This window comes from Haliotis asinina, chromosome 10 (assembly GCF_037392515.1).
Source record: "Haliotis asinina isolate JCU_RB_2024 chromosome 10, JCU_Hal_asi_v2, whole genome shotgun sequence".
In the NCBI taxonomy this organism is placed as follows: Eukaryota; Metazoa; Mollusca; class Gastropoda; order Lepetellida; family Haliotidae; genus Haliotis; species Haliotis asinina.
The window spans coordinates 40,164,986-40,182,478 of record NC_090289.1 but is presented as its reverse complement, the minus strand read 5'-3'; the positions used below and the strand labels follow the sequence as shown (position 1 = coordinate 40,182,478).

The window sequence follows — 17,493 nt, the reverse complement described above, 5'->3', positions numbered from 1 at the left end:
AGACCAAAAGATGTGTATTTACTTATCCAATCTGTTCAGTTGAGCCATCTTTTCTTAGGCTGTTTTCACTGTAGTATCTCTGTAGCCAAGCACTGTAAAACTGGCAAAAGTCTGGACTAGTACAAGCAGCTATGCACATTGATGTATATCCCAACATAAGTGTATTAGTGTTGAATAACCCCAGTTCAGCTCACCTTCTTCCATAGAACATGAGCAACCACTGACTTTATTGCAGGATTCAGCTGCAGCAAGAAAAGTGTCCGGGCACCCTGGTGCTGTTCCACTTTGTAGACTCCCCATCCTCCATCAGTGCAGACCCTATCATCATGATCCGGAGACTCACCTCACAGGTACAGCAAACACAGAACATAGATGGTGCCACAAGGCATTGATGTCCCAGGATCAGATTGTAAAAATAACTGAATTACATTTATCTGATGCATCATCCATTCTCAGTCAGCACTTGCCCGTGCTCATACAGAGTGCAGGCTTAAACATCACCCCAGCAAAACGGCACCATTTGGACACATCGCAACCACCCCTTGGTGAAAACAACTACAAATGTTATTGCAAAAACGGCACCATATAAAATTTGAAAAGGATGAACATTGATATGATGACTTTAGTGTTTGTGAACTAAAGACATATATATTAGGTAAGTAGACTTTATTGTTTTGTGAAATAAAAATAAAAAATAAATTAGGTTCTGTATGATCAACTTTCAACTAAGCCGTGTCACCGACAAAGTAACAGAACACTTACCACCTGCCAAAGATTATTATTGTTATACTGCAAGCACTGGAAAGTGCTTCCCATACCCATGCTGCTTGCAGTATGATTAGATAATAAATGTGTCTACCCTGCCGACAGTGACTGGAAAGTGAAAACATCACACCCTTCAATGTTTTAAGTACATGTACTCAAATGGATTCACTCAAACTCCGTGTCAAAATGAAACTGTTTTTAAAACACGGAAATGTACCATTACACATCCAAGAAGGACGCTTGAAGGCTTATGTCTGTAAGACCTCATCGACAAGGCAGGATGAGATGTTCAAAGTGTGGAGCCTGTTCACTGGGATCTGTCCTTATCTCAACTTCTTACAAGATGTGCAGCAATCCATGGACCCATCCTTCATTGAGTTACCAACACTCACTCTCAACGGTCTCTTTCAGGACCACCAAACATCCCAAAAGAATGCTTGATATCTTGATGTATAATGAAAAAAATATTAAAACAATAAAGTCATCATAACAATGTTTTATATATGGTGCCATTTTAGCCCATCAATCAGTAGCCATTTTCGCCACTATGGTGCCGTTTTCACCAAACGATTTAGGTGCCCTTCTGCTGTGGGGCCGTTTTAGCTATAACCCCTCAGATATGTACCATTTACAGCTTGAGGCTTTACAGTATGATTTATCTCAGATATCATGATATTATTGCCAATTTTCTGGAGTCCCTTGATGTGATATTGCAGGAATATTGTAGTCATTCAATGTTCAGTAGTCTGTTTCAAGGTTCAGATAAAATTCTTCCAAACTGGAATTGTAGGTTACATATTCTCCTGTATGGAGATTTAATCATTTGGCTCTTCTGTTGTCAACTTTAAAAATAATAACCTTTTTTACTTTGTGAGTGAAAAATCATTCCTGATTGACAATGGTACAAGAATCTGTATCAAAACATTGCATGAAATAAGAGATGTTGTTAACAATAGGATTTGTCAGCGTTGTAGTTCCCAACTTCTGTAATGGCATTCAAAGAAGCTGATGAGTTATGTTATGGCTGTTTCATATCTGTATTGTTGTGCCAGCTTATGCAACATGTGACCACGCCCCCAGCCCTGACTGGTGACCCAGTGCGTCTGGTGGAGGAGTTCCCCCGCTGGCTGGAGAAAGTATCTGCCAAGTCCCCAGGAGGGACCATCCTCATTCTGGACTCTGTTGACAGGTTCCCGGTAAGCTACACTCACCTTACAGGTTACGAGTAACTTGCTCTTGACTCATTATTTGTTTCTGGTAATAATGATGATTTAGAGCTAATATGTGTGCTTAGTTGCCATGATGTGCTTTTCGCTCTCAGCCATACTCATGATGATGATGATGATGATGATGATGATGATTTCAGCAAGTAGACGTTCACTTGAAGTGGCTGCTGGACCCTCTGCCAGTGGATGCACGGGTCATCGTGTCATGTCATGAAGACACTTGTCTTCAGACATGGAGGTATGTTACAGACACATGATATGTTGTTTTCACGATAACAAACTTTCTATCGCATAGAGTTTCAATTTTCTCTGGTCACAAGTTGAGCCCCAAAATGAATTTCTTTTACGATGTATTTGATTAAAGTAGTAAAGGATACCTTGGCCAAATCGGTTGATGATGAGTACAGGGGGCAAGACAACTTTCTGACATAATAATGCGAATATTATCAGCTTGAATAGTACCAAAGTGGTGAAATGTTTACAGAAGAAATTATGTTTGGAAATCTTCTGATGTTTATTCAGATCATGGCCAACCCTTTGTATAGAACCATTAACCAACAAGAATGTAAAGGAACTGATACGTGCAGAGGTGGCCACTCTCGATGCCTTTGTGAGCCCTGAGTTTGAGTCCAAGATACTGACACATTGTCGGACACCGTCCACCTGCTGTCCACTGTATGTCATGGTGCTGGCCAGACACATTGCCAGGTAATCTAAAACTTGCTGTGCTTATAAGATTTCCCATTACTTCAACACTTGGATTTTAATCAATTTCCAGTCTATGTATGATTAATCCACTTGTTTTGGGCCATCATTAGAAATGTTAAATTCAATTTACAAGGCATTCTTTTTGAGGAATGAAAACTTTTCAGGCACAAAAAATACATCTTAAAACTGAATAGATCAGTTTGAGTCACATATTAACACAGCTTGCTGTCTGCAGTGGTGAACTGTCTTAATTACTTGGCTGTCCGTGTGGTGTACTGGTTAGAGCATGCACCCAGAGAGTAGAAGGTCTCTGGTTCAATCCACAGCTGCAGCATACCAATGACATTAAAATATGGTACTTTGTTGGTCCCTGTCGGGTGCTCTTCATTAATGCATACAACAAGTAGTCAGCATAATGTATCTGACTAGGGTATTCATGCTTGGTTATGGTATCTCAGTGAGCTAGCACTATAAAACCAGCATAAGTCAGGGTCACGACAAGGAGCCACACATACACACACATGCATGTCCTCATATGAGTGAAATATTCCTAAATAAGACATTAAACTAATGTTTCAAAGTGGGAAGAAGCTATTGAAAGTAAACTTGAGACCAGAATGTGTGTGTCAGATAAGTTAATTTTTTCTTATCTTCACATGTACATGTACTGACATAAGCTAAGACATCTTCGTCAAGATGTGTTTTAGTATAACTGAAGTGGCACTATACACTTTGCAAGAAAAGTTCAGATTGTTTTCTCATATACAGGGAAACTGTAAATATATGCCAGTCCTGTGGAAACAGTTGTCCTGTAATATTCATCCAAATGAAATAATCCATACAGAGTTACAGTTCATCACTGCATTTTACAGATAGATTAATTGAATAAATGTGGAAACCCATGAATGTGGAAAAGAAAGTAGATACTATATACCCAGAGGTTTTCTCACTTGCCTCCATGGCTGCAGTTTTGGAATCCTTTTCAGCCAAGTTAGTTTCATGGGCTGGTTGTTGTTTGTTTCAGTTTCTGCCAGCATGAAGACAAGCTGCGGGTCAGCCTGGACAACCTACTGACCACGGTTGATTGTGAGGACTTGTACCTTGTGATCATTGACATCCTGAGTGGCGAGTATGAAACTCATGACACCAGGGGCTACATGAGGCAGGTGAGAACGGGCCCCATGACAATAAAAAGGTTTATATAACAGATGTATGCTAACTGTGTTTCAGATCCTGTGTTTCTTGTGTTTCAGATCCCATATTACATATGTTGCAGATCCTGTGTTACATGTGTTTCAGAATCTCTGTCACCTGTATTTCAGATCCTGTGCTACTTATGTTTCAGATCCTGTGCTACAATTTGTTATACCTATGTTTCAAATCTTGTGCTACTATCTGTAATACACGTTTCAGATCCTGTGCTACAATCTGTTCTAATTGTGTTTCAGATCCTGTGATACCCATGTGTTTCAGATCCTATGTTACATGTGTTTCAGAGCCTCTACTACCTGTGTTTTCTGTTTCAGATCCTGTGCTACCTGTGTTTCAGATCCTGTGCTACCTATGTTTCAGATCCTATGCTACAATCTGTTCTACCTGTGTTTCAGATCCTGTTATACCCATGAGTTTCAGATCCTGTGTTACATCTGTTTCAGAGCCTCTACTACCTGTGTTTTCTGTTTCAGATCCTGTGCTACCTGTGTTTCAGATCCTGTGCTACCTGTGTTTCAGATCCTGTGTTACATGTGCTTCAGATCCTGTGCTTCCTGTGTTTCAGAGCCTGTGCTACATGTGTTTCAGATCCTGTGCTACCTGTGTTTCAGATCCTGTGTTACCTGTGTTTCAGATCTTGTGCTACATGTGTGTCAGTCGATGTGGGATGAGGGAGGAGGAACTGTTTAGACTGATCCCCAGTTTGACATGGAATCTGCTGGCACAGTTCTACGAGGCCTTCTCGTCACACCTGTTCATCAAATACCACTCAGGGCTTCTCACATTTGCCCATGAACAGGTAACTTGTGTGGTAAAATGAAAGTATGAAAGGATATAATCTTTGTTCATAGCATTTACCTTGTATAGGGCTGCCTAACCTTGGAAAAAGTAGTGCAACATAGAATTTGTCTATTCTCACACTATTCCATGGCTGTATTGCCATCATAAGACTAAATGTTAAGGTAATAAAAGCAGGAAGGAGCACTGCAGTCATTTAATTTGCGCTCTGACAGTGAAAGAGCTCCATGTCCAGATAATTATGCAGCTAAACCAGAAAGGAGACTTGGTGACTGGGTGATGAAGGCTATTCTTCTTTTCTCCATGAAACAATGCTGAGAAAACTTAGATAGTTACTGTCTGAGATCAGGATCCACTTGCGCAAGACGATCTTAGCTCTAAGATCATCATAATCCTACATTTAAGTATAGGAGTTGTTGTAGCACTTTGTACAGGCAGTTCTGGCATTGCTTTGCGATGATACCACTGAAGTATATATCTGATGGCTGCAGAAGGGATGTCAGGCTGGCGTACCTGTAGGTCAGTTACATTAGATCTTTTGTAGTCATATTTCATTCTACTTTCAGGTTAGGCAAGCAGTTTTTGACTACTGCTTTGGTAAAGATGATGTTGAGGTCAGTTTTGAGGCCACTCGGCAGGAATTGGTGGAGTATTTCTCAAGCTTTCTACAGTGAGTGGTTTCCCACTATTTGACTTTGAATGTTGTTGCTTGACTTTGCACTCCTGTTAACATAATAGTCAAACTCATTAAAATTGGATCTTTTTAACTATGAGCTTAGAATGGAGGACATCCTATCATGGGTGATGTCAGAATGACCATTTATGTGACCTGTGAGAGCATTGCTTACTCTATGTACTCAATGTATAATGATTGTATGATCTGAATATGTTAACACAGCATTTTCTAAACCAAAGTTACAGCCTGTATGACTGATAGTCAAAATCAATTTCTGTGTCTTGCTTCAACTTGATAAATATTTCATCTTTCCCCTTGTGTATCGGGGTAGGGTAGGCTTTTGGTTTAAGTATTTGCTTGTTACACTGGAAACCTTGTTTTGATGGATTCAGTGTGTAAAGTCCATTCTCATTGTCCCCAGCTGTGATATTGCTGAAATATTGCTGAAATATTGCTAAAAGCATTGTAAAATTAAGTTCATTCACTCCCTTTCCTTTTGGAAGTACTGCCTTGTGATCCTGATCATATACTAGTCAAAACGAATAAGGGAACCCATGAAAGTACAAGTGTTCCTGTATATTTATTTCCAGAATTTCACCCATATTTAATGTTTTCTTTTAGTTATTTATTTAATCTGTTTTTAAAATTTTGAATCATGAGTTTTTTCAAAAGCAGTCTAGAATGGAGGTCACCAGTTTGAAACAAGCATCATAAAACTCAACAAAATTGCTTTGTAAAAGAACCCAAATCTGTGCATGATTTTCCTTTGTACACCTTCCTGTTGGTTTGTATTTAAGGGATGGTGGAGTAGCTTAATGGTTAAATAATCCCCTCATCATGTTGAAAACCCGGGTTTGATTCCTCAAAGAGGTACAATGTGTGAAGCCCATTCCTGATGTCCCTATTGTGATGTTGCTACAAATGGTGTAAAACCATACTCACTCACTCCTAATATTTAAATAATGTATGAAGTAAATAAGTGCAAAGTTGTGACACAGTTTTGTATGAGAAATGTCATTTATGGGATGTAATCTAAGAGGTCATTTGCCTGAGGACTTGAATACCTGGGTCTCCTTTCACAAAGAACGAAGTTGAAAGGAGAACCAAGCCTTATCATGATACACTGGTAGATATAGTACAACATGGAGAAACTTTCTGTATGCTACACCATGTATTAGTCATGTTGAATACAGTAGTAGATTATTCCTAGCTTTGCCTGGCTGTTCCTAGTAGCCTGGTCATGTTTCAGTCCAGGGAAGGTGACCTGTCGTGTGTGTGATGAGTTGCCCTGGCTCATCAAGCTGACAGGAGACAAGGAGAGGCTGAAGTCCTGCATCCTAAACCTGTCTGTGTTTCAGAGACTCTATGCAAAGTGAGTTGTTCCAATGTCAGTCTTAAGTCAGTTTCTTTGTCTGAATTAGATAAGCACATGACTGCTGCAGTTTACTGAGCTGCGTAAGACAGGTATTAATAGTTAACAGTGGACCTCATCAAATAAATTCACAGATCTTTGTTAGCACTTTGATCTAATGTTTGATAAGGCAAAGCCCATTTTTGTTTATGACAGGAACTTGTGGCAGCTGTGCATTGTTTGTGTTTTAGAGGTCGGTGTTCGGAGCTCATCAGTTACTGGCAGATTGTAGGTGGAGATAAGAACTCGATGCCAGATGCCTACTTCACCGCCACTAAAAAATTAGAAGAAAGTAAGTGAAAATATGACTGATTGTTTACTTCAGAAATGAATACTCCCAGGTCAGTATTTGTGTAATTACAGATTGAGGTGTTAAAATATTGGACCATTCAACACTGTATATTTTCTGATCAAAGTATACAAGATGCGCCTTGTAAGGCTGAGGTGATATGGCTGGAATATTTCTTAGTGTAGCGTTGAACAACAAACAAAGAACAAACATCAATGTATTCTAGAAAACCTGATCTTGGAGACAATATCTGAAGAGGTGACTAGGTTACATGGCTCATTGACTGTCTTAGTTGTCTTTCATCTTAACCCTGAATGGTGTGGAGAGGTTTGTTTATATTCACACTCAGCAATACTCCAGCTATATGGCAGCATTCTATAAATAATGGAGTCTGGAGCAGTCAAGTGACCAACATAAGAGCATTGTTATATATGCAATTTTGAAACAATAACATGTCAATCCAGTCAGTGAGCATTACCACCCAATCCCATTAGTCACCTTTTAAACTAGGGGCTCATAATGTCAACCACTTGTTTGTCCAAAAAGGACTCGATTTTGTGACCACTGTGATATTACTTTAGTATTAGTAACTGTGGTGTGAAAAACAGCAACAGTAATTCTGATGATAAGGAGTTGCCTTGTTGACATGATCATTCTGTTTTTTATATATATATATATTAGGTCTTATCATTTGGTCTGAGATTGTGGTGTTGTTCACATCTGTTCCAAAGATCACAAAGGGTAGACATGTCTATTTTGTTGAGTGGGGACTTCATCCCATAATGTTGGATCAGCTTCAGGTCACTTTGACGGCCTCCTGACTCCAGCACGGATTGCAGACATGTATGAGACACTTGGGAGGTTCCTCAAAGACATGGGACTGCTCAAGCAGGTACTGTCTGGGGGTGACTGTTAGTCTATAGAAGCTCACTTGTGTTAGTAGAATTACCACCCCTTTTAGTTACAGGATCCTGTTTGTGAATGGAAGTCCCTGGTTTTCCCTGATCATAGTAATTGTACCACATGTTAGCATGTTGGTTTTCATACAGTGACATATATTTTTCTTTGATGGCGAAATTGTGATGTTGAACCAGTACTGTTGTTTCATGGACTGAATGAACAAGCAGAGGCAAGACATGATTATACAATACTTCTCATGGATAAATTATATTTATAATGTACACAAATGGAACAATAATTATGGTTCTTATTAACCATACATTATATGCATTTCGACTGTAATATACAGCAAGTGGACAGAACAAAAGAAACAGTTCATTAAATCCACCTTTTGTTATGTATGTATGTGTTCGTTATTAATATATTTAAAGTTTATGAAAACTTGACTTCCCAGGCCCTGCCTGCACTACAGCGAGCTCTAGAGGTGCGAGAAACTGCCCTTGACCCTGACCATCCTGTAGTGGCAAGGTCGCTTCATCAGCTGGCAGGGCTCCACGCTCAGTGGGGCAAGTTCAGCACAGCCCAGGCCTACTACCAACAGGCTCTGGAGATCTATGAGAATGCTTACGGGAGAGATCACTACCTCTTGGCAAAGGAACTGGATGCTTTAGCTCTACTGTATCAAAAACAAGAAAAGTGAGATGGGATTTTGTGTAATTAGTGTTTAACTTATTGAGTCCTTCATCTGACTTTTATTGCATGCTGTTCTATTTGATCTTCAATTTAGGATTAAGATGCTATGTGTGCTTGTTTCATTTCCTTTGCAATTAGAAGACAAAGTTACTCTGTTTTCAATTTTGCGATCCTTTATCGTTGATTTAAGACCACAAAATGTATTTTAAAAACAATGAGTTAACTGTCTCTTGAACGATGAGCTCTGAGCTCTGAACGATGAGCTCAAAACTGAGTATCACATAATGTCATACTAGTTTTTCTACATCATGTGTCTGGCCTTGTTTATATAGCAATTTGAGTGTTATTGGGATGTAGATTTGACATTATGTTCTTCATCATGATGTTCTTCATTTACATATGATGCTTGTTTCCCGGTTATATTTGTGACTGACTGACTGTTTCAGGCACGAGCAAGCAGAACCTTTGAAGAAGAGAGCAATGTCCATCAAGAAGAAAGCCAGAACACCAAGGGTCAATTCTGTGAGTAGCTGATCGTCAGAGGCCCTACATGTTTCTGATCTTTAAATCTGAAATACAGACTGGGTCTAGTTAAACAGCAAATGTATGGTCCCTTTTCAGAATAATAGTCCCGAAACACCAGTGTTGAAGTTAAGTCTGGTTCATTGATAAACATACAGCCATGTAAAGGCTTAAAATATGCTTGTGCTTGTGCTCTCTGAATGAAAACGGTATATGTTTTCTCTTTATGTATCAGCCAATATCATTTTGTTTGGAAACTTCCTTTAATGTTGCCACTAAGATTTAAGGACAGCACAACTGGTGTATTGGCCAAAAGAGTCTTCTGTGTCTGACCTCTTCAGTGTATCGGGGTTTAAACCTTCACATTTTGCCAGGGTCAGATACGAGGCATTGACCTGCTGCGTAGAAGGACTCTTCACCTGGAGGAACTGGCCATGGGATCTGATTCCCCTGAACAGGCTCGCACACTCAACGAACTCGGGGTCTTGTACTACCTGCAGAGCAACTTCGAGTGAGTGTGTTTACCTTATCTTTACTCATCTTGTTGTTTTAATCATATATTTTTATTGGACTAAAGTAAGTGTAATTCTGTCAGATAAGAAAAGATAACTCCATGGAGATCATGATATTGATAAAACTTCATGGATGATTCCAGCTTGACAACTGTAGAAGAATCTATGTTGAAATGTCATTTGTTAATGTTGTTATCTATCAGGTTTGTCGTTTTTGTACAAACCCAACTTATGAAATGCCCCTCAAAAACGTTAAATCCTGGAAATAGTCAGAAAGTGGACATGTTGGTTATCCCTAGTTCTGCTCTATCTGCAAGGCAGAGTAGTATCTTCCTTAGGATTGGGGCTCAAATCTGAGGTTTTGATGTTTTTATAGGTTCTACTGAATTTAAAGACGCATAAATTCAGACTTTCTTCCTGCTTTTAAGCATGATGTAATAAGGATGTAATTATTTTGAAACAACACTTAACAAACTCACTATGTTTTGTGAGAGATATGGAAATGTTTAACATAATGTTTCATAATGCCAGTGTGCAGGAAATCATGAAGATATAAAGCAATCAAAACTTTCAAGTACATCCCTTCTTTTCAGTACTGCTGAAACATTTTTCAAGAAGTCGTTGGAGATGAGAGAAGCAACGCTGGGGCCGGATCACGCTGACTTGGCTCAGTCTCTCAACAACCTTGCAGCATTTTACAATGACAGGAAACAGTTTGATAAAGCAGAGCCTCTGTATGAGAGGGCACTACAGATTAGACTGAAGGTGAATATTTTGGGATTTGTGTCAGCATTGAGCTCTGACAATGTATTGCTTGTCAAAGAGGACACTTGAGGAGGGCTGGACCACGCTAGTAATTGATGATGTACGCACAGAAGGCTGGATGGTGTATGTACTGTATACTGCGTTTACAGATCTGGAGAGAGAAGTAGATGGATTGAGGATAGCATAATGTTTGACAGGGAATTAGATGCCTTTTGGAACACTGTTTTACATGAGGTTGAATACTGTGAATCACGATTTTTTTACGTCATGATATTTTTGCGAGTGGTGACCAACAGACGTTTTTACATCACAATATTTTTGCGACTTGCCTAATTCTCAAAACATAGTTTAGTGTGACAGTTTCAAAGCTTACTTACATCTGAAAGTTTTATGTTAAGTAAATCCAATCACATATTAAAGTTTGCCGCTAATCTTGAACACCATTCAGTGGAGTACTTCCACATGTATGCAATCAGTGATTGCTGCAAACACTTGCCTAATAGGCCAGAAAAGCTTAAAACAGTTCAAAGGGATTAAATTAAATGGAATGACTCTAATTAATTGGCACTGATGAAGGACCAGCTTAGTCAGTGTCTGCGAAGCTGTTGATCTCCAGATAAGTGTCATGAAACCTATCCACGCCTGCTGGATGGTCTCGGCCTTTCAAACAGTCTCTAAGAAATGTGTGTTGTGTAGTTGGCGCCTGTCTGGACTATCGGATGTACTGATAGAATGACTTTTGTTCGGGTATCCATTGTTTGACATGTGGCATGTGAGTATGAGTAATGCTAGTAATTAGTCATTCTTCACGTTGTTGTCATTGCTTAATATATGTATTGTCAAGAGCTTTTGTTAGTTGTTATGGTGAATAATAAAGCGAAGATAGGACAGGTTGTTTGCTGATTATTCATTGCATTCTACCAGCAAATTGCATCATGATATTTTTGCGAGCTCAAGTTATTCGCAATTTTCGCAAAAATGTCATGCTCGCAAAAATTTAATGATTTACAGTATTTGTTTTAGTTCAGGACAGATGACATCTTATGCTACATTGATGTTCTCTCCTTATGTTTCAGTATCTAAGTGGTGACAGCCCAGCGTGTGCTGGTATCATTAAGAATCTCGCCATGCTGTATAAGAAACAGGTAAGTATCATGGTTTATTATGGTATGTTTGTATAGGACTTATTTAGATACTGCCCTGATGAGATTCCAGGTCAGAAGAAGTCCCAGATGGCCCAACTCTTTGAACTGGAGTGATATGGATATTGAATGGCTTGACTCAGGGACTAGGTGGACTATGTGCCACTGAACCAAGAGTCAATCATTGACTGTGGACAAAACAACAAACAGCCAGATTCCTTGTGAGAAGTATCATTGTCCTCATTGTGTTGAGAGAAGTCAGACTGATTATTGATATCACTTCAGTGAAGGTCTCTTTTTGCAGGGCAAGTATGATAAGGCAGAGCCACTGTACAAGCAGGCTGTGGACATCAGGGAAAAGTCTTTTGGTCCACATCATCCATCTGTGGCAACTGCCCTCGTTAACCTTGCTGTCCTGTACTCTCAACAGGTGAGTTATCCTAGATGACCCTGTAGTCCCGACAGGTGAGTTGTTCTAGATGACCTGTACTCTCAACAGGTGAGTTAGCCTAGATGACCCTGTAGTCCCGACAGGTGAGTTAGCCTAGATGACCTGTAGTCTCGACAGGTGAGTTAGCCTAGATGACCTGTAGTCCCGACAGGTGAGTTGTTCTAGATGACCTGTACTCTCAACAGGTGAGTTAGCCTAGATGACCTGTAGTCCCGACAGGTGAGTTATCCTAGATGACCCTGTAGTCCCGACAGGTGAGTTGTTCTAGATGACCTGTACTCCCAACAGGTGAGTTAGCCTAGATGACCTGTAGTCCCGACAGGTGAGTTGTTCTAGATGACCTGTACTCTCAACAGGTGAGTTAGCCTAGATGACCTGTACTCCCAACAGGTGAGTTATCCTAGATGACCCTGTAGTCCCGACAGGTGAGTTGTTCTAGATGACCTGTACTCCCAACAGGTGAGTTAGCCTAGATGACCTGTAGTCCCGACAGGTGAGTTGTTCTAGATGACCTGTACTCTCAACAGGTGAGTTAGCCTAGATGACCTGTACTCCCAACAGGTGAGTTATCCTAGATGACCCTGTAGTCCCGACAGGTGAGTTGTTCTAGATGACCTGTACTCTCAACAGGTGAGTTAGCCTAGATGACCTGTAGTCCCGACAGGTGAGTTATCCTAGATGACCCTGTAGTCCCGACAGGTGAGTTGTTCTAGATGACCTGTAGTCCCGACAGGTGAGTTAGCCTAGATGACCTGTAGTCCCAACAGGTGAGTCATTCTAGATGACCTGTACTCTCAACAGGTGAGTTAGCCTAGATGACCTGTACTCCCAACAGGTGAGTTATCCTAGATGACCCTGTAGTCCCGACAGGTGAGTTGTTCTAGATGACCTGTACTCCCAACAGGTGAGTTAGCCTAGATGACCTGTAGTCCCAACAGGTGAGTCATTCTAGATGGCCTGGACTTTCAACAGGTGAGCCATCCTAGATGTCCTATAATGTCAATAGGTAAGCCATCCTAGATAAACTGTACTTTCAACAGGAAATTAATCCCAGATCACCCATGCTTAGAGTGAGTTAACACATGAGTCAGTTTAAAAAATTCATTTCTTTTAATGGATAATCGTGATTACTTTGGTGTAACTTGTCTATTTTCTTAAAGGTGAATTATTCAAAGATTCATCTTTCTCTGTTTCCCCAGAACAAGTACAGTGAGGCTGAGCCTCTGTATGAAAGAGCACTCAAAATCTATGAGGAGAGCTTTGGCCCAAGTCATCCTACTGTTGCAGAAACCTTGCGCAATCTTGCTGTCATGAAGTATGAAATGGTGAGCATGAACATCTTGTCTTACATATGTCTGTCTTTTTCGTTGCTCCAAAGACTACCTCAAAGGGACCTAGTTCTCCTTAATATAGCATCAGATGGCTAGGCATTGAATTATTAGGTATGTTATACTAGCATCTTTTCAACTCTGATGAGGGTGTTAAACTGTACATACTTTCCTGAATGGATGCTGTTCTGGTTTGCAGAAAGATTTTGAGACGGCAGCTAAGCTCTACAAGAAGGCAACCGAGATGAAGGAGAGTGAGACTAACTACGCCGGGAAGGTTCTATCTCGGAGGAGTTCCAGCGGGGATACAAATTCCACCATCAAGAATATCCTACACAACTAGCTAAAGTGGTGTTCAATCTCAGACTGTAATCTCATTACTAACCATACATAACCACAGCAAAACCAACATTGTCATCTTCAGACATTTTCATATATTGAAGTTCATTTACAACAACATCCTAGGATGAGAATTTTCTGCAGATTGATGGAATTCCGTGGATTTGATAGCACTGAGGTCATCCTTGTGAATCGCCCTCAAGACTCCCCCAGGTCATTTTCAACTTTTTTCACTCATACTGTACATCATATATGATAACCTCTTCGAGTCAAATTGAGTGACATTTAGAAGTTGTTGCGATGAACAACGATGATAGTTCTATGGATATTAGCTTTGTGAATATTGATGTGAGCAATTGAGGCAGTTGCCTTCATGTGTGTAGCAGCAAGAACACAAGACTTGAAACTCGCTCCACAGGTTTTAGTAATATTTGTTTCATCGTTGTACATAGTCGTTATACAATAACCGTATGGCGTTGAACATTTCATGCCGAGGTGTGGCGAGGTTCCAAAAATCTTGTGTAGCCACATGGACTTTGTAACCTTTTCAAAATGGTATGACCTTGTTGACTGCAAGGTGACATTCAGGTAGATTGACATGTCAATTAGGTCACCTGACCTACTGTTTATAAACATTGCCATGTGTAAACATCCTCCAGTCTTGTACATCAGCCTCATTAATTGTGTAAACATCAATCACTTGCTGCTTTACTATGTATATAGAACCTTCAGTATTGTACGTCACTTGTTTGATAGCAGTGTTAGAAGCTATACCAAAACGTTTCTCATATCAATATTTAAGAAGTTGTAAATCCTTAGAACTCTCCTCGTTGTTCATCATTATATGTGATATTCACATGCCATCTGCTATTGCAGTCTGAAGAAAGATGCATCACTCTTAGCATAAATTCAGTCCTGGGAAATGGCAACATATATTGGGGTAAGGATGAGTCATTTAGTCACACAAACATATAGACATAAACCATGACCAATTGGATCTGTGGTAAGAGTGTTTGACAGAGTCAGTTGCGTATCCATGTGTCTTACTCATGGCATCACTTGATAGTCTGGTTTGACAGTCTACAATCATGCCTTCATTATTTCGGTGTAGAGTGTGTTAAACACCAAACGCCAATGAATTGTGATTGCCTCTTTCTGATCTAAATATATTTAGTTTGCAATACGGAGCTAGGTGTCAGGTCCATACAAAATATTGAATATATGAATAGCAACTTGGGGAAAATGTAACAAAATTTCCAATTTTTACCAGAACTATTGTAGTCCTATCAGCTAATGTGGGAGCAATCTAACATAGTTGTGTCCCTTTGGCTTAATATTAGTTAATTGTCTCCCATTGATGGATTGAACCACAGTTGTCTCCCTTTGACTGGACTATAGTTATTGTATTTTGACAAAGTCATGATGTTTCTCCTTGTGTGGCTTGAACCAATGTGGTCCCCCTTTTACTGGCATTTATAATTTAAAAGTGTGACCATCATTATCATCCACAGGGTCGAATAAAACATCCAGTACATACTGATGTTTGTAGTAAGATAGACATAAAACATCAGTGATACTCCATAGTATGTGTACGTGTTGAAGGATTTGTTTCACTCTGTTCAGGGTATAAATATATGGGTTGGCGGCTTGTTGGATTTTTCAGTAATAGGCTGACATTTTGTATCAAACAGAATAAATGTAAACCAAAGGATCCAGAACAGTTCTTAATTTCAGGAACGACGAAGATCCGCTTTAGAATCACTCTTCAGAAACTCATGCTTGTTATAAAAGAGGTGACTAACAGGATCGGGTGGTCAGGCTTGCTGACTTGGTTGATACATGTGATTGTATCCCAATTGTCTAGACCGATGCTCATGCTGTTGATCAGTGTATTGTCTTGTCCAGACTTGATTATTTAATATCTACCGACCACTGCCACATAACTGGGATATGGCTGAGTGCAGCGTAACAACAAACCAAACCAACTGTCTTAATTTCAGCCTAGAGTTAATACAGTCAAGATGTGCCCAGTCATTCTGGACTTGAGTTTGGCTGCTAAGTTAATATACTTTTAGAGTATACTGTTGTCTCCAAAGATATCAGGGAATAAATGGGTCTCTTGTCTCATATAGTATAGGCACTGAATAAAATGAATGAGGGACAAACTGCAAGATGAGATGACTTGCTCAGATCATTTATGGGGGAACAAGTGAGGCTGTTTTGCCCACTGTTGTACCTAGTACTTCATGACTATATATCGGTACTTTAGCTACGGTGCGGAAATACAATATAAAGGTGCTGATCAAATAGAGATGTGTCCTTAAATAACTCTAGAAAGGTTACAAACAATAGAAGTCCAAAATTCCACAGGCTTAGAAAATGGTAATCGTGTGGAGGAATGGAATTGCTGGTTTTCCAACATACCAATCCTGGAACAGATATTCCTCTGCTTCATCAAACGGTGTAAGGACATAAAACTAATGGAATAATAAATGGAACATATTGTTTTATTTTCCATGTTAGGCCATTATTTGGTATTTGAACGACATTTGCTATTGGTCATATGACTTGCAATGCATCAATAACAGTCCTTTCATGTTTGTTTTGAAAATCAGCCTCTTAGTGATCTCTATTAATGAGTACAAGCATTATTCATATGTTAAATATACTGAACAAAAAAAAGAAACACAATTTTATTTTGGAAAACTTGAAATCTTATAAAAGTAAGCGTTCATGTTTATGTGTTCTATATACAAACTTAACATTAATCCAGAGTTGCGTTTTTTTCCCTGTTCAGTATATAATACATCAGGTACATTATGTCTGTTGTAATTACAAATTATCCTATGTTTCAAATACTGTGTATACAATGTATATCCAAATAATCGTCATGCTCACCAGTGATCTGCATTTGCTATAGATTGTCCTCATCCATCTCAAAAACTGTTGTGGATCTAACTACCGTATTTTCCAGGACACCATGAACAAGGATGACTTTAGGTCACAACAAAGCAGTTGTGCAAGACTCTGTGTACATGTGTAAGTTGTTTTAGTATGTGTGTACCAAACTATATGTACTAGAGTAAGTTTGATACATTTTTTAACTTAGATATTTTCCCTGTGCCACGTTGTAATGCCTTTTAGGTTCAGGTCAAAATGGCAACACGGAAATGGTCACATTGACCCTACAGAGAATATGTTTATTAAAGACATGAAAAAGTTTATAAAGTTTAATTGAACTGAAATTATGTGCACAGAGCAGAGATGATTTCACATTTGCCTGTCAAATTTTACAAAGATCCATCCAGAACTCACTTCGTGAAAATTATTTATGCTATACTGAAATAACATGTAGGTCTATGTGTCCGTCAAGTGTCCAAATATAATTGGCATGAGTCTGTAACTTCTATTCGATCCTCGTGCTGCTCAGGCAGTCTTGTGGGTAATACAGGGTTATCTCCCTTACACCGCGAGCGTTTCATTTCGAAGCCGGGTGACTCTGCTTCCTTGTACAGTCGAAAACAATGGATGCAGAAAATAATCGATACCTATATGTGAATAAATGTACAATGTCTTGGAACTGCTAACTTGAAAACAAACAAATATGTATAGTTTACTCAGAGAGTGAGAAATAGCAGGATTACTATGGCACGATTATAATGTGTATCTATATGTTGTAAATAGAATATAGTCATCCACCGATTCACATTTGCAACCAGTACATGTCGGACAGTATATGCTGAGCAGTATAAAAAT

General features: G+C 39.4%; 1 protein-coding gene across 1 annotated transcript in view; it reads left to right on the top strand.

Annotated features, from left to right (window-relative positions):
- The window catches only part of LOC137298550 (nephrocystin-3-like), a 31,937-nt gene extending 15,520 nt beyond the window's left edge, over positions 1-16,417 (top strand). The window contains exons 13-30 of the mRNA XM_067830852.1: positions 236-350; positions 1,818-1,961; positions 2,132-2,229; positions 2,514-2,699; positions 3,724-3,865; positions 4,546-4,710; positions 5,276-5,379; positions 6,635-6,757; positions 6,988-7,088; positions 7,880-7,977; positions 8,440-8,681; positions 9,125-9,200; positions 9,575-9,711; positions 10,306-10,477; positions 11,554-11,622; positions 11,924-12,049; positions 13,270-13,395; positions 13,598-16,417. Of these exons, the coding sequence (XP_067686953.1) occupies positions 236-350; positions 1,818-1,961; positions 2,132-2,229; positions 2,514-2,699; positions 3,724-3,865; positions 4,546-4,710; positions 5,276-5,379; positions 6,635-6,757; positions 6,988-7,088; positions 7,880-7,977; positions 8,440-8,681; positions 9,125-9,200; positions 9,575-9,711; positions 10,306-10,477; positions 11,554-11,622; positions 11,924-12,049; positions 13,270-13,395; positions 13,598-13,741 (2,368 nt within the window). The 3' untranslated portion in view covers positions 13,742-16,417. The remainder of the gene's footprint in view (positions 1-235; positions 351-1,817; positions 1,962-2,131; positions 2,230-2,513; positions 2,700-3,723; positions 3,866-4,545; positions 4,711-5,275; positions 5,380-6,634; positions 6,758-6,987; positions 7,089-7,879; positions 7,978-8,439; positions 8,682-9,124; positions 9,201-9,574; positions 9,712-10,305; positions 10,478-11,553; positions 11,623-11,923; positions 12,050-13,269; positions 13,396-13,597) is intronic.
- Positions 16,418-17,493: the final 1,076 nt, after the last annotated feature.